This window comes from Notolepis coatsorum (genome assembly GCF_963971535.1).
Source record: "Notolepis coatsorum genome assembly, chromosome: 17".
NCBI classification, from domain to species: domain Eukaryota; kingdom Metazoa; phylum Chordata; class Actinopteri; order Aulopiformes; family Paralepididae; genus Notolepis; species Notolepis coatsorum.
In genome coordinates this window covers 89,024,229-89,045,700 of record NC_140181.1, presented here as the reverse complement: position 1 = coordinate 89,045,700, position 21,472 = coordinate 89,024,229, and the positions used below count along the sequence as shown (strand labels likewise).

Here is a 21,472-nt window from a genome sequence, read left to right as displayed (position 1 = left end):
ACATTAGTGGACAGACATTAACTGACAGATAATACAATAAAGTGGCTGAGTAAAATAATATGAAATATGAGCTAAGTTATGGATGGCCATGAAGCAGCCTATGATGAGGCAGAACATGTGTATTTGTGTGTATTCATCTGTATTGCATATAAAATAATGAACTGGAAAGGGATGGAATTGAGTTCTCTGACATCAAAGCTGAGCTGACCCCAAGATGCCCTGGTCATTTCCAGAACTTATTTTCTTGAGCTCCCGCACTCCCTGGCGAAAAGTCAATAAACATGTCTGATTGAAGTGGTGACTCAAGGATGGGTGTCTGGCCCGCTTTGCATTCCCAGCATTCCTCATCCCCTTCCCTGCCGCTCGGTTCAGCCGGTCATCAGGCGACGTGAGGCTCAAAATGGCTCAAAACGAAAACCACATGGTCCCGCGCGATGGGCGGAGCCACACCCATACGCGTCGGCACGTTGCTATGACAGCTGTGTGGCTCCGCTCCGCCCATCAGGAGGACCATGTGGTTTTCGTTGCGCCTGTTGCTGTGTTTTCGAGGAGCGAGCGAGAGGAGGAGAGCGCTGTGGGGCTGGATGCGCAAAACGTCTCCCTTTTTTCGCGGACGCGAGAGAGACTGAAACAAACATAATATTATGGATATATTTAAAACAGTATTTATCATTGTAACACTATGGGCAACCTGTTTGGAGCTAAACATTTGCTTTTGTTGCCTTTGTCTATAGAGAGAGATCAATCAATTTTGGCGATCGGGTTCCCAGGGTAAAGGTACAGGTGCGCAACTTGCGCAGAGAGGATGGGCAGGCGAGAAGCCCGCGGCGACACTAGTAGCGCAATGAACACCAGTGACCGGTCCTATGGCGATCTATTGTACCGGTCCGAGGTGGACTGTCTGCAAGACTCAGCGGCCACCGGCAACGATACCAGCGACGAGTCCCCGGGACTTGCTCGCCGTCGTCGCCCCCACAGCGCGGACAGACGCCACACGACTGGGGATCACGCGGCGGACGCGACTCCGAGGAGCGCGCCGGCAGAAGTGAAGACACACCAGCACAAACACAACCTGAAGCACCGCTACGAGGTGATGGAGACTCTGGGGAAAGGCACCTACGGGAAAGTGAAGAGAGCCGTGGAGAGAACGACCCAGAAGACAGTGAGTGTGTAACCAAATGCAGAATGTTATTTTCAAACCTAGTAGGCTATTAATATTATATAGGGTTGAAAATGCCCTACATATTTTTTAAGTGGGGAAAAAAGTGAACAACTTTATTTTCCACATCATTTCATACATCCAAAACCTCTAAACAGTTTTGCACACATTCATTTAGTTTGTGTGTGTTGTGTTAATTACAGCACCATGAAATGATGCACATGGAAAAAAATAGCAACACCTTCTCATAGAGGCTGATATTTTGATTTTCCTCTTCTCAATATTGAGGGGGACATGTCCTCTGCAACCCCCCCTAAATCTACCCCCCTATGCTGTAAATAACAAATCAATGTCCACGATGGCATCACCGATGTTCACATTCAAACTCATTTACTATCAATAAACTGTCAAACTAAATGAATGTGTGCAAACCTGTATTTAGAGTTTGGGGATGTGTTAGTGAAATTATGTGCAAAATAAATCAGCATTGTTTTTGGTGAAGTGCCCCTTTAAACTTGTATCCAGCTGTAGATACTGTAGCCATGCAGCCTGTAATGGAGGAACATGACTCTGCTCTTGGCCGTCCAGGAGGTCTCAGGAGCTGAGTTAAACGTTAGTTTGTCAGTGTGTGTGTGTGTGTGTGTGTGTGTGTGTGTGTGCACACGCATTCTTCCAAGAATCTTGCCCAGTGGTTATTAAATATTAATGCTGAGGGGGAAGTAAGAGCTGTGTGTCTGTGTGTGTGTGTGTGTGTGTCTCTGTGTGTGTGCGTCTGTGTGCGTGTGTGTGTTTGTGTGTGTGTGTCTCTGTGTGTGTGCGTCTGTGTGCGTGTGCGTGTGTGTGTGTGTGTGTGCGTGTGTGCGTGTGTGTGTGATCCAGGCCTTTTGCCTGCTGTGCTGCCAGGGGCCTGGATGCCTTTAGTCTGACTCACTCAGCACTCAAAGTGAGGGATGAAGGAGCCACAGGGGGTCTCTTCTCATAGGTGTCAGACCCCATAGCTTCACTCGCAAAATATGAAACACACACTCAACTATCATATCAACCAAGTAACTTCATATTTTTTGTATTACTTCTAAACATTAAAAAAAAAAAAAACGAAATAAACGTGTAATTCGGTGCCGTGGTGTCCTTACAGTCAGACCATAATCCTTAATTCTGCTGTGACCTGAACATGACCTGTTTCCTCTAACATAATCTGAGACATGTATCTTGTTGTAAGGAACAGAAGAAAGAGAGAGAGAGAGAGAGAGAGAGAGTGAGAGAGAGGGGGAGAGAGAGAGAGAGAGAGAGAGAGAGAGGGGGAGAGAGAGAGAGAGAGAGGGAGGGGGAGAGAAAGAGAGAGAGAGAGAGAGAGAGGGGGAGAGAGAGACAGGAATAATGGAGAAAGAACTCAAGTGTGCATAATATATATAATACATACACAGAGACAGAGAGAGAGAGGAGTGGAGAGAAATGTTGTGTGCGTGTGTGCGCGTGCGTGTGTGTGTGTGTGTTAATGCGTGTGTGTGAGTGTGTGTGTGTGTTAATGCGTGTGTGTGCGTGTGTGTGTGTGTGTGTGTGTGTGTGTGTGTGTGTGTGTGTGTGTGTGTGTGTAGGAGGGGGTTGGGTGGTAAGGGAAAAGGTTGAATTCCTTGAGCTGGAACCAGCGCATACCGAGGATTCTTTGAAACAAAACGGACATTATTTTTGGAAACAAGACCAGGGGGCTGTTGTCTGAGAGAGGTTGAGGGAGGAAGAGGAGGAGGGGGGGGGGGGGGAGTGGTGGTGATGGTTGGTAAGGCTGACTCAAGACTGCAATTACTGTAAAATGTATTAAGTGCCCGTTCAGATGACTTGCCACAATATTGGGAAGAGTGGAGGGGGGGGGGGGGGGGGGGGGGCTCATGTATCTCTAGTCAATAATCTGTGTTGTAGGTCAAAGGTGTGTGTGTGTGTGTGTGTGTGTGTGTGTGTGTGTGTGTGTGTGTGTGTGGGTGTGTGTGTGTGTGTGTCGATGGGAATAGTGGGACAGGAAGCAACAAAGTGGTCTGAGGCTCACTCCAACTCCCAAGACACACACACACACACTGGGGCTGATATAAAATATATAGTTTTCTTGATTCAAATCGATCTTCATTTTAATAATATATTATCCATTCATAAAATCACAGAACGATCTTTAAAAAAAGAATTGTATATATATGCAATATTGTGTTGACTGCTGTAGTGTGTTGGTCATGTTAAATACAAAGTAACTGCTTTGTGGTCAATTCTCAATGTAAACATTCCTATTATTAATAATGCACCAGGTAAGAGGGTTCCTTGTACAATTTACAGAATTAGTTCTCTGATAATGTCTTTCATATCCAAGCACAATTGGTATTGTAATTGGAATATTTCCTAACCCAATCCATATTGAATCGAATCGGAAATCGAATTGAATCGGGACCTTGGAAATCAGAATGGAATAAATGACCCAGCCCTAACACACACACGCACACACACTTCCATTTTCCTTAAGTGATTGAGATGTCTAGAGATATGTTGCTTGTTGATAATGGGTGCTGTGCTATGCTATATACAGTAATACAGTATGCAGTAGGGAAACACTGTCTCAAGGGTCAGCCAGGCTACCAGGCCATGGTAAAGAATGTATCACTGCACTCAGACCACACTACTGTATATAACTGTACCCATACAGTAGGTTGGACTACTGTTGACACATACTATACTGGCGACACACTGTAGTATAACTCATGGTAGACCTAATTTACTCAGAGAGCATGTTTGCCAGACAGCTACTTGTGTGTTGTTTATAATATTAATTTGTCGTTTTGGCATTTTGAGCTCCATCAGACACACGCACAAGCATGCACGCACACACGCGTGCGCACACACAGAGCACATTATTTAGGCCAACAATGAAACATTGTGACCGTGAAGGATATTATAGAGGTCACTCTCTAGCTTCATGCTCAAACATCTGTCTCTGCGCTGCACGCAAAACACACACACACACACACACACACACACACACTTTGTCCTGCCACACGTGCCCTTAGGAATGCGAGGCAGAACAACACCCAGCGTGTGTGTGTGTGTGTGTGTGTGTGTGTGTGTGTGTGTGTGTGTGTGTGTGTGTGTGTGTGTGTGTGTGTGTGTGTGTGTGTGTGTGTGTGTGTGTGTGTGTCTCTCTCGTTCTCTCGCCTCAATGCCAAGCACAGGGGAACCAGCAGGGCATGGAATAGCAACCTGTTACCCAGGTAACCCTGGTAACCCAGGTAACCCTGGTGATGTACTCTGACCCCATTACAGCCCCTCTCTTCTCCTCATCCCTATAGTCTCAGCTGCCCACTGTCTCTCCTCTAAACACTCCCGCTACCTGCTCCCTATCGCTTATCCATCTGAATCTTTCCATACCGTCCCCTGTGCCCCAACCCCCGCGCCCCCGTCTTTCCGCTCTCCCACCCAGTCGGTATTTAGGTCATAAAACAGTGTTCATGACACTCTGACCAGTCACCTGCAGCTGTGGGGGGGGGGGGTTTGGGCTCTGACTGACCTAATTGTAACAGGGGAGAGAAAAAGGGGTTTTGACAGGTATAGGGAGGTGTAGTGGTTACGTCATTGCCGTTTTTTGTGTTCCACCCTCTGTCCAACGCATCGTATTTCCCCATTGCTCATTTCTAAATCGTCTCGTTTAAAACAAATAAAGCATTAACATTGGCATGGTGTACCTTTCTGTGCTTATTCATCCACAATCTATAGCTCAACATGAAAATATTCGCAATTAATCATAAAAAAAAGACAAATTTTATTTAAACCAAAAATGCTTAAACAATAATGTTAGTGATAGAAGGGAACTCATTTTGTGCAAAAAATGGAAAGATTTTCAATGTCCATGCGGCAGAATTGTTACAATAGCCGATAATCCATTTTCCCAATCCCTATACGGGTGGAACGACCAGTGACGTCAGACTACACCTCCCTATAGCGGTGGTGAGGTATAGAGGCCGGCTAACATGTGCTTCTCCTTCTGCCGTTCACCATGGAGACGTCTGTGACCCGGCCTGAAACCCCCAGAAAGCACGAGACAATAGTGTGGACCCGGTGGCTCTGGCCTTGTGAGCCTGTCGCCACACAGAGACCTGCGGGGAGGGAAGTGACTGGTAGCACAAGACAAAGGCGCTGAAAAGGCTTTTCAGTGCGTCAGACCTTTCACTATACAGAGACGCCCGATACTGAAACTGAATAGCAGAAAACAAACCCCCGGCGTGTTGGTATGAGTGTAGTGTAGTCAAGAAAAGGTAGTACGCCACAGCGACAGTCTGAAATGAATCAACAACTCTGTTGCACAGGATAACATTCAACCACCACACTGACATTAGTTAGGATGACAAAATCCTAAATCCCATGGCGTGTGATGATTTCCCTGGAGTGTCTGTGTGTTACATAAGCACTGTGGCTCAGGGAGCATGTGAATGTGTCCAGTAGTTCCCTCCAGCAGCTGGGAATCCTAGAGCAGTGACCCGATATACAAAGAAAGGCCCTCAGAGACACTATAGGGGTTGACAGTATGACGCAGGGCTCTACAGTTCCAGGTCAGGTTGGTGACCCGTGCGTCGCCCTGCCCTGGTCATTAGACACTTGCACTACTTCTTTCATGCACACATTAATCAGTCAGGACACTTTCAGGACACGCTCATATCCTGGACATAAGATAGCAGGTGTTTATAAACTTTACATGCATCTGCATGTCCCCACTCGCCATCACCAATATTCATGCAATGAGAATATCGGAAGCATTAGCATTACAGATGCATTGATACGCCACTCTTTCACTGCCAATACCAATGATACATTGATTGAGACAGGTAAATTCCTAACGTTCACTTTAGACCACTTTAGACTTTAGGCAGTCTGTGGTCACTGGACATGATTGATTGACATACTGTAGACCTATTAGACCTAATACCTAATAGAACTAATAGATCTTTTCTCAAAGTGTGTCAAAGAAATGCAGAGAATCAAGTCAGGTTTGTTTTCTGGTTCTTGATATCAGATTTTAGTGTTTGGGAAATTCTCATATGCCGATGATACCCTATTGTAGCCTCGTATTGGACCGATATCTAATACCAGAACATCCCCTGGTTGCCCTGGTAACAGAACTTACATGGATACAACTAGGGATGCACGTTAATTATCGGGCCGATAATTATCGGGCCGATATCAGCAATTATGGCGTCATCCCGATAAACCCGATAACGTTATTGATAGCTCCGATAATATATAATACATTTTTTGGTTAAAAGAAATCCGGTGTGGGTGGATTTGGATGAAGGGCGCTTGTTTTTATTATAGCCTCCTCCCGTTTTGCCAGTACTGTGGTACCACTGATAGCGTGTGGTTTAGGAACAGGGAGTTTTTCACAAATCCAGCGCTCCCTTTCTTGGCTGTGACGTAGTCACGTTACATTCGGAGGCAGACAGTCGATCTGCCAATTACGTCCCACCGCTTGCACCCACCTCTTCTTCTTACCACCAATCGGAAGCTCTCATTCGTTTATTTACTTCCGGATTGTCAGCCATTATTCTACTCGGAGCTAACGTTATCTCCCCGCCAGCCACATTGACAAGTACCAGCGCTTATACATTACTGGCAAATGTCTTGTTGCACTTGTGGCAACGAGCGTTGTCAGCATCGACTTTAGTCAAATAGACCCAGACTTTTGAACGTTTTGTTCTGTCCGCCATGATGAGAGCAGAGCTGTCTGTACTCGGCAGCACCCGTGTGTGTGTGTGTGTGTGTGAGTGAGTGTGTGTGTGAGCACAGCACAGCCCGCTCCTCGCGCAGGCAGAGACACCGAGGCAGGAGAGATATAGAAAACGGCCAACAAGATTAGTTTGCGACGTTTAAATTCCTCAAAAAAAAACTCCATAATTTCTCGAGTACCGATAGCAGTACCGATGACGTCGGAGCTTATAAATACAAAAAAAAAAAAAATAATGTATCCAAATATATATATATACATTAAAAAAAATTATAATACAATAAATATCGGTATCGGTTATCGGCTTGACGAGCATAAAGTTATCGATATCGGTGTCAAAAAATCAATATCGTGCATCCCTAGATACAACAGGACACAGTATTTACATGCGACAGACAGCATCCCGTCTCTCATCCAGGTTATTGTAAAATGTGTTGTTTACATGCAAACACAAATACAGAACAGTTGAAAATCCCATATATCAAGGGGATATATCGTTGTGCATGTAAAAACAGGAATGACTCATTATAGCAGTTTCCTGTGTTCCTGAGGATTATTTTTGGAATATGACTCTAATAATCCTCTTTGTCTATTTATTTGTCCCCATTGTCCTCATATGGTAATAATAGGTTGAGCAGTAACTCTATCCAAGGGCTTTGAGGGCTCATGGGCCAGTGGTCTGTATCGGGGGGTTAGATTGAGCTGTGGTACACAGTGTGAACGGTGCAGCTGTCAGCCCTCTGCCTCTGAGTGAAGCTGAGATCACAGGAGACCCCCACTCTCTCACCACTCTCCCCCTAAACCCTGCATGATCACAGCTAATACCACGGGATTCTGTGTGGGCGTCTTTATCTGTGTATGTCTATGCCTGTGTGTTGTGTGTGTGTGCATTTGTATCGTAAATTTGCCAATTTAGTGTGAGTGAGAGATAAGGTACATTTTTAGTTAAGGTGGTCGGGGTTGTCGAGGAGTTAATTTGTGGAGATTTGTTCCTGGCACCGAATCCTCAAGGCCCAAAGGAAAACGGATAAACAACAAGAATTTAAACCAAGTATGTCACCATGGCGACGACTGTCCTGGTGTAGCCTCAACAGTGTCTCCCGCTGTGGATGAAAACCTCGTAAAAACTTTTTAACAGTCCTCGTAAAAACAGTGTTTTAGTGGTTTCCTACCGTACTGTATCCGAGGATAACAGCGGGTTATCTTTCCACCGCTGCGTCTTCACAATGTGAACGTATCCTTGACCTAATCTGCCAGAGTTAACGTGTGGAATCTTGACTTGCGTGTGGTACGTTCTAAAACACGTGTGTTCTACTGACAGGTGGCCATCAAATCCATCCGTAAGGAGCGTATAACGGACGACCTGGACCGAGTGCACATCCAGAGGGAGATCGAGATCACCTCCACCCTGAGGCACCCCAACATCATACGAGTCCACGAGGGTGAGACACACGCACACACACTGTCCATGTCCACGAGGGTGAGACACACGCACACACACTGTCCATGTCCACGAGGGTGAGACACACACACGCACACACACTGTCCATGTCCACGAGGGTGAGACACACGCACACACACTGTCCATGTCCACGAGGGTGAGACACACGCACACACACTGTCCATGTCCACGAGGGTGAGACACACGCACACACACTGTCCATGTCCACGAGGGTGAGACACACGCACACACACTGTCCATGTCCACGAGGGTGAGACACACTCACACACACTGGCCACGAGGGTGAGACACACGCACACACACTGTCCATGTCCACGAGGGTGAGACACACTCACACACACTGTCCATGTCCACGAGGGTGAGACACACTCACACACACTGGCCATGTCCACGAGGGTGAGACACACTCTCACACACTGTCCATGTCCACGAGGGTGAGACACACTCTCACACACTGGCCATGTCCATATATATGATCCATTTATTACTCAAAGATTTTCACTACATGTTTACCTCATTTTAGCATTTTTGTTTGCATTTTGTACTTTAGTTGTATATATTGTATATTTTGTATAGTCTTTTTGTACTGTATGAAGCACATTCCCAGGGGGCTCATACAGAACCAAGCATTTCACTGTAATGTACATGTACCTTATATGTGACAAATAAAACACAACTTGAAACTTGAAGATGCACGACACACGTACACTCAAACAAACAGGGCTTTAAATTAGGAGCAGGCACAGACCGAAATGCTAATAGTTTTCTTTTGCAGTGGCTGGTAAATCTGTCAATCCCACTTTCCACCCTTGGCAGATCGGCCTACTTGTGTTTAATCATTTTATTCCATTCTACAAACCACTTAAGGATTTAATTGGTCGGTGTAATTATCCATCCAAAAGTTAGTTTGTGATCCTGTACACAAACACGTAAATGGTGTGATAACTAGTCCAAACACCTATGTAGTTCTATGTAATTCCTATGAAAGTAAGAATATAGCACACACGCACACACACACACGCACACACACACACACACACACACACACACACACACACACACACACACACACACACACACACACACACACACACATGCACACATGCACACAAACACATAACGGAACGTAGACCAAATGCGTCCACATTTTTATAGGATTCTATCACATTTTCATAACAATAGCGAATATTACCGTTTTCATTGAGGTTTCTTACAAATTAACGATGCTTTATGTTGTTCTTTATATGCCGATTATCATAAAAATCTTAAATTGTACCATATGTCCCCCTTTAGACAACATATGTAACGCTACCAGCGCACTTTTGTTAAGATAATTACCGCTGTTCAGATCACGTTGAAGAATAGACACATCCCAGTGACCTGTGACCTGTGCTAAGGATCTTGGGAAGTGTATTGTTGTAGTTTTCAACATTTTCACCTTTTAATTTTAAACCAATGCTGCCATCTACTGACAACAGAAAGTGTTGTCTAATTGTCACCTTTAGAGTCACTTCCGTATACACCGTCGCCCGAAACCCATTCTAGAGATTCCCACTTTTTACTGGGAATGGGGCGTGGCCGTATTTGGTCCCAGACAATAAGAGTGGCTGCGATTGGTCACCGTGACGTTACATGTAGTGTATTCTAAATGTGTGTTGTGTCCTGCACAGTGTTTGAGAGTCGGGATAAGATTGTGATCGTGATGGAGTACTGCAGCAGAGGAGAGCTGTACGACTACGTCCACGAGAGGAGACGCCTGACCGAGACGGAGGCCAGAGACGTCTTCAGACAGATCATCTCTGCTGTCCACTACTGTCACAAGGTACACTACACTACACACACACACACACACACACACACACACACACACACACACACACACACACACACACACACACACACACACCACACACACACACACACACACACACACACACACACACACACACATATCACACACACACACACACACACACACACACACACACACACACACAAACACACACCCACACACACATATCACACACATATCACCTCTGCTGCCCACTACTGTCACAAGGTGCACTACACTACACACACACACACACACATACACACACACACACACACACACACACACACACACACACACACACACACACACACACACACACACATATCACGCACATATCATCTCTGCTGCCCACTACTGTCACAAGGGACACTACACTACACACACACACACACACACACACACACACACACACACACGCAGCTGAGATATGCGAAACAACTCCAAAATGTGCACACCTTTCAGAATCAGAATCAGAATCAGAAAAGTCTTTATTGCCAAGTAAGTTTGTACATACAAGGAATTTGTCTTGGTCGCTTGGTGCATCATCAACATTAACACTTTGAGTGCCGACGACGTGTATTCTCGTCTTATCAGACCCCCCATTGAGTGCCGACGACGTGTATTCTCGTCTTATCAGACCCCCCATTGGGTGCCGACAACGTGTATTGTCGTTAAATTTTTTTATTAGTGATCTGAATTCATATTTCATCAACCGAGTCTCCCGTTGGTACAGCAGACTCTCTAGGAGCTCAGATGGGAAAAAACCGCCCCCTATCGTCTATCCCTGTGTAACTGCAGGTCAGTCGATTAGACTGGGAGATCCCTGTGGGGGTGGCCAACTGGCTCCATTGTGCTGCCGAGCCGTCTGATGATGAGGGATCTGATCGCGAGTTGGAAAGCAGCCTGGAATATATATTTACAGCAGCCAATAATCAATCAATAAACGCGATCGATATTTGGAATGGCGATCAGGAATTGGAATAATCTTTTTGGAGAACATCTGATCTAAGGTAAGGAGTCTATGTTACCAGTTTTAGGATAATCAGACCTGTATTCACTGAGATATCAGCATGTGCCGTGTGTGTGTATGTGTGTGTGTGTGTGTGTGTGTGTGATCTTGAGGAAATGGATAATAGATTTTTCAGCCCGCCTCTATAGCGTGCATAAGTACACATATCAGGGTGTCCGCGGGACCTTAAAAAGTCTTAAAAAGTCTTAAATTCAACTATCAACTATTAAGGCCTTAATTTGTCTTAAAATGTCTTAAATCCGACTTTCGGAGGTCTTAAAAACATGCCATGTCATCTTATGTTTCATTGTGAAATCTGGGGGGAAACTATTATTAACGGGAGATAAAGTCAGGCTTTTTTTTTTCTTTCACGCAGACCGCAGTGGGGCGGAACCAATTAACATGGTCCTTAATGTGTGTCGCCGTCGAGAGCTATTTCAGAACACCGGAGCATAGGTAACACGTTATTCAAGCCGTAGCGATAACGCTGATGTTTAGTTTAGTTTAATTGATTTTTTTTTTTGTATTTTATTTTTTTATTATTTTTTAAACAAACACATAAACAAACATGACAACACACAATAGGATATACAAATACACATATGCTCCAGCTCGTACCCCCCTCTCCCGGACCCCCCATTGGATAATCCAACCATTATAATTTGTTCCTAACCAGACACTACCATTATATGCTAGCTTTTATTCTCTCCACCACTTCTAACCACATTGCCATTTTGGATTCATTGAGACCCAAAATTCTAGCTGTTGATATTTCTTGATAAATCACATCGAGATATGTAAGAATCCAGACCTTCCGGCACATTTTTTCCGGTTGAAACCATCGTGATGCTATCAGCTTTTTAGCCACTGTGATACCGGATAAAACCAATCTCTTTAGCTGTTGTTATGGTTTGTAACCGACCCCAATCGCACAACACAAGACAGGTATGATGGTTTGCCAAGAAACAGATATTTATTGAACAACAGGGAAATACAGGGAAAAGGGCACTGTCCCTTTAAGGGAGAATCACAAATACAGGAATATAATATGAGGGGAAGGAAAGGTGCCTTTAAGAGGCGGGCAGGAAAAGGGAAAACTAAGGGAAAGTAAGGGAACGCCTAAGGGAAGGTTAAGGGAACGCCTTGGGACAGAGGAACTAGAGACTAGGTAAACCAGGGACAAGGAGAACTAGGGAGAGAGGACTAGGGACTAGGAGAGCTAGGGAACAGGAGAAACGGGGACTAGGGGATCTAGGGACAAGGAACTAGGTGGAACTAGAAGGGGAGAACTTGGGACCAGGAACTAGGTGGAACTAGAAAGGGGAGAACTAGGGAACAGGAACTAGGTGGAACTAGAAGGGGAGAACTTGGGACCAGGAACTAGGTGGAACTAGAAAAGGGAGAACTAGGGAACAGGAACTAGGTGGAACTAGAAGGGAAGAACTTGGGACAGGAACTAGGTGGAACTAGAAAGGGGACTGAGGCCCGCGGAGGCGGGCTGGGGTACAGGGAGGAACTGGGGACTGGTGGGAAAACATCTGGGCCGCTCTGCAGGACAGAGGAGAGAGTTAATGCACAAAAGGGAAAAAACAGAGCAGGTGCAGAACAGTCCAAATAACAAAGTGAACAAAGTAATAATATCTTCGTGTGACAAACACACAGGGGGAGATGTAAAGTCCAAAAATACTATTCTAAGTGAGAACCAAAAACAGAGGCATAACGCTGGGAGATGAAATGTCCAAACTAACTAACAGAGGCAATACGCTGGGAGATGAAATGTCCAAACTAACTAACAGAGGCAATACGCTGGGAGAGTGACATCACAATCAAAACTCACCCAGGCGTATGCGTAAAGGTACAGGAACAGTAGCGGGAACGGGGGCAAGGGCACTACGCTGAGTGAGTGACATCACAATCAAAACTCACCCAGGCGTATGCGTAAAGGTACGGGGACAGCAGCGGGAACGGGGGCAAGGGCACTACGCTGGGTGAGTGACATCACAATCAAAACTCACCCAGGCGCATGCGTAATGGTACGGGGACAGCAGCGGGAACGGGGGCAAGGGCACTACGCTGGGTGAGTGACATCACAATCAAAACTCACCCAGGCGCATGCGTAATGGTACAGGGACAGCAACGGGAACGAAGGCATCGCCACCGGGGCGGCTGGCTGTCCGAGCCGAGGGAGAGAGTGCTGGAACAGTGGCGGTGACGAGGGCATCGTCCACCGGGTAGCCGCTGTCGGAGCCGAGGAACAGAGTGCTGGAACAGTGGCGGTGACGAGGGCATCGTCCACCGGGTAGCCGCTGTCGGAGCCGAGGAACAGAGTGCGCGCCACACCTTGGTGTGCGCGTCGGAACAGGGAGCTGGAACAGTGGCGGTGGCGAGGATGTCGTCCACCGGGTAGCCACTGTCGGGCCGAGGAACAGAGTGCGCGCCACACCTTGGTGTGCGCGTCGGAACAGGGAGCTGGAACAGTGGCGGTGGCGAGGATGTCGTCCACCGGGTAGCCACTGTCGGGCCGAGGAACAGAGTGCGCGCCACACCTTGGTGTGCGCGTCGGAACAGGGAGCTGGAACAGTGGCGGTGGCGAGGATGTCGTCCACCGGGTAGCCACTGTCGGAGCCGAGGAACAGAGTGGCGCGCCACACCTTGGTGTGCGCGTCGGAACAGAGAGACGCATCGGGGTGCGTCTGCCAGGAGGAGTGTGCCAAGCACGAAGGTCTGGAAGATGCGCGTCGGCGCGCTGAGGTCTGGAGAGCGTGCCAAGCTCGAAGGTCTGGAAGATGCGCGTCTGTGCGCCGGTACGGAGGAGCGTGCCAAGCTCGAAGGTCTGGAAGATGCGCGTCAGTGCGCTGGTACGGAGGAGCGTGCCAAGCTCGAAGGTCTGGAAGATGCGCGTTGCGCGCTGGTCTGGAGAGCGTGCCAAGCTCGAGCGTCCTTGGAAGATGCGCGTTGCGCGCTGGTACGGAGGAGCGTGCCAAGCTCGAAGGTCTGGAAGATGCGCGTTGCGCGCTGGTCTGGAGAGCGTGCCAAGCTCGAGCGTCCTTGGAAGATGCGCGTTGCGCGCTGTGGACTGGAGAGCGTCTGCGCTGGTCTGGATGTGCGTCAGGACGACAGCTGCGCGGGGGGTCTGAAGTGGATGACTGGGATGCCTCCCGTGGAAGTCTAGGGAGCGCAGACCAGTCCCACTCTCAGGCAACGGCGACAGCAGGCGAAGGCTGGAGCAAACATCTCGACGCCGGAGAATGGAACAGCATAGGCAGACAGAGGATCTCCCGAAAGAGTCTAGATGTTTAGAGAATATGACTCGGCAAGTATACAACACGACCCCACGCCAAAACGAGGGGAAGCGCCCTGGTATTTAAAGCCCACAGGGGGACTAATTAGCCTGCCACCACAGGTGCGAGAGATAATAGAATATCAAACAGGTGTGGCCACTAAGGGTAAGGAACGAGAGGGTGGGGGCTAGAGAGAGTGAGTAGGGAATTCCTAACAGTAGGCTTAAAGAAGACAGAGAATAGGGAATTAGACAGAGAATAGGGAATTCCTAACAGTAGGCTTAAAGAAGACAGAGAAAAGGTAGTGAGCAGCGGGCAAAACCTCACAGTATCCCCCCCTCCAACGGGAGCCACCCGGCGACCCAAAACAAATACAGACAGAGTGGCAGGGGGCAAAACAAGAGGTACTGGCCAAGCCAGCAGGGGAAGCCACCACAAGAGTGGGGCTAGCAAAAGAAACAGGGTCGCCGAGGGGTAACTGGGGGAACTGGTCTAGAGGAACTGGTCTAGAGGAACTGGGTCTAGAGAACTAGTCTAGAGGAACTGGTCTAGAGAACTGGTCTAGAGAACTGGTCTAGAGAACTGGGCTAGAGAACTGGTCTAGAGAACTGGTTTAGAGAACTGGTTTAGAGAACTGGTCTAGAGAACTGGTCTAGAGGAACTGGTCTAGAGGAACTGAGGGGCAAGCAGGGTAGCAAAGGGGTAACCATGGTAGCACCGGGAAAGGGCTAGCAGAGGGAAGGTTGCTGCCAGGGCACTGATAGCTACAGGGCCTATGCTAGCTGTACTGCTACATCAACATAGAGGCTGCGCAAGCTGCCGGAGCCAGGCTAGCAGAGGGAAAGGGTAGCTGCCAGGGCACTGATAGCTACAGGGCCTATGCTAGCTGTACTGCTACATCAACATAGAGGCTGCGCTAGCTGCCGAGCTAGGCTAGCAGAGGGAAAGGGTAGCTGCCAAGGCACTGATAGCTACAGGGCCTATGCTAGCTGTACTGCTACATCTACATAGAGGCTGCGCTAGCTGCCGGAGCTAGGCTGGCAGACAGGGCTGGACCAGCATGAGAGAACAAGCTAGCTGGAAGGACAGTCCTAGCTGTGGGAATACTGACCTTGCTAGCTGAAGGGCAGTCCTAGCAGTGGGAGAAACTACACAAAAAAGTGGAGGCCATGCAGAGGGACCGGGTTAGCTGCTTGGGCCTGGCTAGCTACAGGGCCTATGCCAGCTGCAAGGCTGCATTAACATAGAGGCTGTGCTAACAGCCGGGGCCAAGCTAGCAGACCGGGGCCATGCAGAGGGAAACTGGGTTAGCTGCCAGGGCATGGCTAGCTACAGGGGGGTCAAACAGGGCAAAACGGGAAGCAAACAGGGGAGCTAACCGGGGAGACTAACAAGCTAAACAGGGAAGCTAAACTGGGCTAAACAGGGGAGTAACAGGCTAACAAGGGAGCTAAACAGGACTAACAAGGAAGCTAAACTGGGCTAACAGGGAAGCTAACAGGGCAAACAGGGGAGCTAGAGGGGACAAGAAAAAAAAGGCAAACTCAACATACACAGTCTGTGCTGGCTGGGGTCGTAGACTTGGTGGGGTCGTACTGTTATGGTTTGTAACCGACCCCAATCGCACAACACAAGACAGGTATGATGGTTTGCCAAGAAACAGATATTTATTGAACAACAGGGAAATACAGGGAAAAGGGCACTGTCCCTTTAAGGGAGAATCACAAATACAGGAATATAATATGAGGGGAAGGAAAGGTGCCTTTAAGAGGCGGGCAGGAAAAGGGAAAACTAAGGGAAAGTAAGGGAACGCCTAAGGGAAGGTTAAGGGAACGCCTTGGGACAGAGGAACTAGAGACTAGGTAAACCAGGGACAAGGAGAACTAGGGAGAGAGGACTAGGGACTAGGAGAGCTAGGGAACAGGAGAAACGGGGACTAGGGGATCTAGGGACAAGGAACTAGGTGGAACTAGAAGGGGAGAACTTGGGACCAGGAACTAGGTGGAACTAGAAAGGGGAGAACTAGGGAACAGGAACTAGGTGGAACTAGAAGGGGAGAACTTGGGACCAGGAACTAGGTGGAACTAGAAAAGGGAGAACTAGGGAACAGGAACTAGGTGGAACTAGAAGGGAAGAACTTGGGACAGGAACTAGGTGGAACTAGAAAGGGGACTGAGGCCCGCGGAGGCGGGCTGGGGTACAGGGAGGAACTGGGGACTGGTGGGAAAACATCTGGGCCGCTCTGCAGGACAGAGGAGAGAGTTAATGCACAAAAGGGAAAAAACAGAGCAGGTGCAGAACAGTCCAAATAACAAAGTGAACAAAGTAATAATATCTTCGTGTGACAAACACACAGGGGGAGATGTAAAGTCCAAAAATACTATTCTAAGTGAGAACCAAAAACAGAGGCATAACGCTGGGAGATGAAATGTCCAAACTAACTAACAGAGGCAATACGCTGGGAGATGAAATGTCCAAACTAACTAACAGAGGCAATACGCTGGGAGAGTGACATCACAATCAAAACTCACCCAGGCGTATGCGTAAAGGTACAGGAACAGTAGCGGGAACGGGGGCAAGGGCACTACGCTGAGTGAGTGACATCACAATCAAAACTCACCCAGGCGTATGCGTAAAGGTACGGGGACAGCAGCGGGAACGGGGGCAAGGGCACTACGCTGGGTGAGTGACATCACAATCAAAACTCACCCAGGCGCATGCGTAATGGTACGGGGACAGCAGCGGGAACGGGGGCAAGGGCACTACGCTGGGTGAGTGACATCACAATCAAAACTCACCCAGGCGCATGCGTAATGGTACAGGGACAGCAACGGGAACGAAGGCATCGCCACCGGGGCGGCTGGCTGTCCGAGCCGAGGGAGAGAGTGCTGGAACAGTGGCGGTGACGAGGGCATCGTCCACCGGGTAGCCGCTGTCGGAGCCGAGGAACAGAGTGCTGGAACAGTGGCGGTGACGAGGGCATCGTCCACCGGGTAGCCGCTGTCGGAGCCGAGGAACAGAGTGCGCGCCACACCTTGGTGTGCGCGTCGGAACAGGGAGCTGGAACAGTGGCGGTGGCGAGGATGTCGTCCACCGGGTAGCCACTGTCGGGCCGAGGAACAGAGTGCGCGCCACACCTTGGTGTGCGCGTCGGAACAGGGAGCTGGAACAGTGGCGGTGGCGAGGATGTCGTCCACCGGGTAGCCACTGTCGGGCCGAGGAACAGAGTGCGCGCCACACCTTGGTGTGCGCGTCGGAACAGGGAGCTGGAACAGTGGCGGTGGCGAGGATGTCGTCCACCGGGTAGCCACTGTCGGAGCCGAGGAACAGAGTGGCGCGCCACACCTTGGTGTGCGCGTCGGAACAGAGAGACGCATCGGGGTGCGTCTGCCAGGAGGAGTGTGCCAAGCACGAAGGTCTGGAAGATGCGCGTCGGCGCGCTGAGGTCTGGAGAGCGTGCCAAGCTCGAAGGTCTGGAAGATGCGCGTCTGTGCGCCGGTACGGAGGAGCGTGCCAAGCTCGAAGGTCTGGAAGATGCGCGTCAGTGCGCTGGTACGGAGGAGCGTGCCAAGCTCGAAGGTCTGGAAGATGCGCGTTGCGCGCTGGTCTGGAGAGCGTGCCAAGCTCGAGCGTCCTTGGAAGATGCGCGTTGCGCGCTGGTACGGAGGAGCGTGCCAAGCTCGAAGGTCTGGAAGATGCGCGTTGCGCGCTGGTCTGGAGAGCGTGCCAAGCTCGAGCGTCCTTGGAAGATGCGCGTTGCGCGCTGTGGACTGGAGAGCGTCTGCGCTGGTCTGGATGTGCGTCAGGACGACAGCTGCGCGGGGGGTCTGAAGTGGATGACTGGGATGCCTCCCGTGGAAGTCTAGGGAGCGCAGACCAGTCCCACTCTCAGGCAACGGCGACAGCAGGCGAAGGCTGGAGCAAACATCTCGACGCCGGAGAATGGAACAGCATAGGCAGACAGAGGATCTCCCGAAAGAGTCTAGATGTTTAGAGAATATGACTCGGCAAGTATACAACACGACCCCACGCCAAAACGAGGGGAAGCGCCCTGGTATTTAAAGCCCACAGGGGGACTAATTAGCCTGCCACCACAGGTGCGAGAGATAATAGAATATCAAACAGGTGTGGCCACTAAGGGTAAGGAACGAGAGGGTGGGGGCTAGAGAGAGTGAGTAGGGAATTCCTAACAGTAGGCTTAAAGAAGACAGAGAATAGGGAATTAGACAGAGAATAGGGAATTCCTAACAGTAGGCTTAAAGAAGACAGAGAAAAGGTAGTGAGCAGCGGGCAAAACCTCACAGCTGTGGAGGTACTGCATGCTCAAAGACATCATTCAGCAGTAATACAGAGGGGTGTACAGGTATATCCAGAGTTAAGAGATTTGACAATTGCTGGGTCACTTCTTTCCAAAATATCTTAACTGGTGGGCAGTCCCAGTACATGCATAAATGTCCCTTCGTCCCCATTTGTACATAAGGAGCATTTGGAGTCTTGTTTAAGACCCATTTTGTTCAGTCTTATAGGAGTTAAGTATGTCCTGTGAATATAGTTAAGATTGATTTGTTGATGGTCCGGGTTCCTTGATGCAAGGCGTACATTTGCCCAGGCTTCTTGCCAGTCAAAGTCTATCTCCAGGTCTGGTATATCCCTCCTCCAGACTGAGTCTAGATGTAGGGTTTCATATGAGGCCGTTAGTAATTGATGATAAAAATCTGAAACAAAACCTCTCGATGTCTCTCTTTCATAGAAGAATTTGTGGTATCTGTGGTGTACAATTGGTATCCTTAATGGAACACTGTGAGCCTTCAAACATGCCAATAACTGTGTGTAAAAATAATATGAGGACTTGGTGAGATAATTTTTTTTGCATATTTCATCAAAACTACAAAAACCCTGTTTGTTGAAAACGTCTCCTAATGTGTGTATGCCTTGCTTTTCCCATCTAGGGAATCTTATAGGTTGTTTTCCAATCAAGAGTGCATTGTTATTGAATAAGGGAGTATGATTATGCCATTTATGTGGGATAGAGTCTTTTTTTTGTGTTTCACGCCATATCCGGATTGCATGAGTGATTATGGGGCCAAATTTCCGTTCGCATTGCTTAATTGATAATTTGGTGTACACTATGTCCTTCAGCCTATGTGGAGCTACTATATTTTCTTCTAAATTTCTCCAGGATACTGATGCTTGGGGATCAAACCATGTTGTCAGTGGTCTTAAAGTGTATGCCTTAAAATAGTGGTGGAAATCTGGAAATGCCATACCACCGTCTGCTTTGTTTCTCTGTGCGGTGGATCTTTTTAGTTTCAAGTTTCTTTAATAGTTGTCATACAGAAGTACAGAATACTTTCATACAAAATGCTTCTTACTGTTACGCTCCAGAGACTGTGCTAGACAAGATAGTATCAAATAACATAGTATAGCATGTAATTTAGAAGAAGAAAATGATGTCACAGTGTTCGGTATAGACATATGTACAATGTTCTGAGTTACCATATAATATACAATACTATGCAGTGTACTAATGTACAGTACTATATAGTGCAAAGCAGAAATGGGATGAGGTACAATTTAGGTACAATTTACAGTAAGGTGTACGAGTTGTAGTGCAATCCTTCATCAATAAATATAAAGTGTGGGGAGTGGGTGCTACAGTGTGTTTGTTTAAAGTGGGTGTGTGCTATAAAGTGTGTGGAGTGGGTGCTACAGTGTGTTTGTTTAAAGTGAGTGTGTGCGTGTGGATGTGTGTGCTATGTGCGTTTGGTGGTTGTTGTTGTGTAGTGTTCATTGTTCGTTTAGCAGCCTGATGGCCTGGGGATAGAAGCTTCTTCTGAGTCTTTCTGTGCTCGCCTTGAGACTCCGGTATCGCTTGCCTGACCGCAGCAGTTCAAAGAGGCAGTTGTTCGGGTGACTGGAGTCTTTAATGATTCTCTTAGCCTTGCCCTTGCAACGCTTGTTGTAAATGTTCTGGAGGGTGGGGAGCCCAACTCCAATTGTGCGTTCGGCTGAACGTGTCACTCTTTGTAGTCTGCTTCGGTCTTGTGCAGTGCTATTCCCAAACCAGGAGGTGATGTTGCCGGTCAAGATGCTCTCTATTGTACATGAGTAGAAGTTCTTAAGGATCTTCTGACTGACTTGGAACTTCCTTAGGCGCCTGAGGAAGTAGAGGCATTGTCGTGCCTTCTTCACAACACTGTCAATGTGTGTGGTCCATGTCAAGTCCTCGGATATGTAGGCTCCGTGGTGGTTTGTTATTCCAAATAAATTTGTATGTGGAGGAGTGTAATTCTTTCCAGTAACCCTTTGGAGGGGGTAACGGTAGCATTGAGCTGAAGAAGTTGATTCTAGGTAGGACGTCCATCTTAACTATTGATATCCGTGCTTGTACTGAGTTTTTAAGTTTTGACCACCTGACAAGGTCGTATTTGATTTTGTTTTGGATTTGTATGTAATTGTGCTTCACTGTTTGGCTTATGGTAGGGAATATTTCAACTCCCAAACATCTAAAGTGTTTTACCATCGGTATCTCTTCTGGGAGGGTTATATTTCTTTTTGCAGGGGCGTTAAGTGGGAGGAAGGCCGACTTCGGCCAATTTATCCTAAATCCCGATAAATCTCCAAAGTCCTCAATCAACTTGAGAAGATGAGGCAATGCGGTGTTGGGGTTTTGCATGAACAGTATTACGTTGTCCGCATATAAACTAATTTTGTGTTGTGTGCCCTTGATTACGATTGGTTCTATGGATTGGGATTGTCTTATATATTGTGCTAAAGGCTCTAATGATAGATCGAATAGTCCGGGACTAAGAGGGCAACCCTGTCTGGAAGACCGTGATACTGGAAAGATTTCGGAGGTGATTGTACCTGTTGTAATCATGGCCGATGGGTCTTTGTATAATACTTTAATCATATCAATGAATCCTTTTCCTAACCCCATCCTTTCTAATACTGCCCATAGATACGACCATTCCAACCTGT

General features: G+C 47.9%; 1 protein-coding gene across 1 annotated transcript in view; it reads left to right on the top strand.

The window, feature by feature from the left end:
• The first annotated feature begins 607 nt into the window (after positions 1–607).
• The window catches only part of LOC311243873 (NUAK family SNF1-like kinase 1), a 43,733-nt gene continuing 22,868 nt past the window's right edge, over positions 608–21,472 (top strand). Inside the window, exons 1-3 of the mRNA XM_084333246.1 lie at positions 608–1,162; positions 8,227–8,347; positions 10,038–10,189. Coding sequence (XP_084189372.1) covers positions 806–1,162; positions 8,227–8,347; positions 10,038–10,189 — 630 coding nt within the window. The 5' untranslated portion in view covers positions 608–805. The remainder of the gene's footprint in view (positions 1,163–8,226; positions 8,348–10,037; positions 10,190–21,472) is intronic.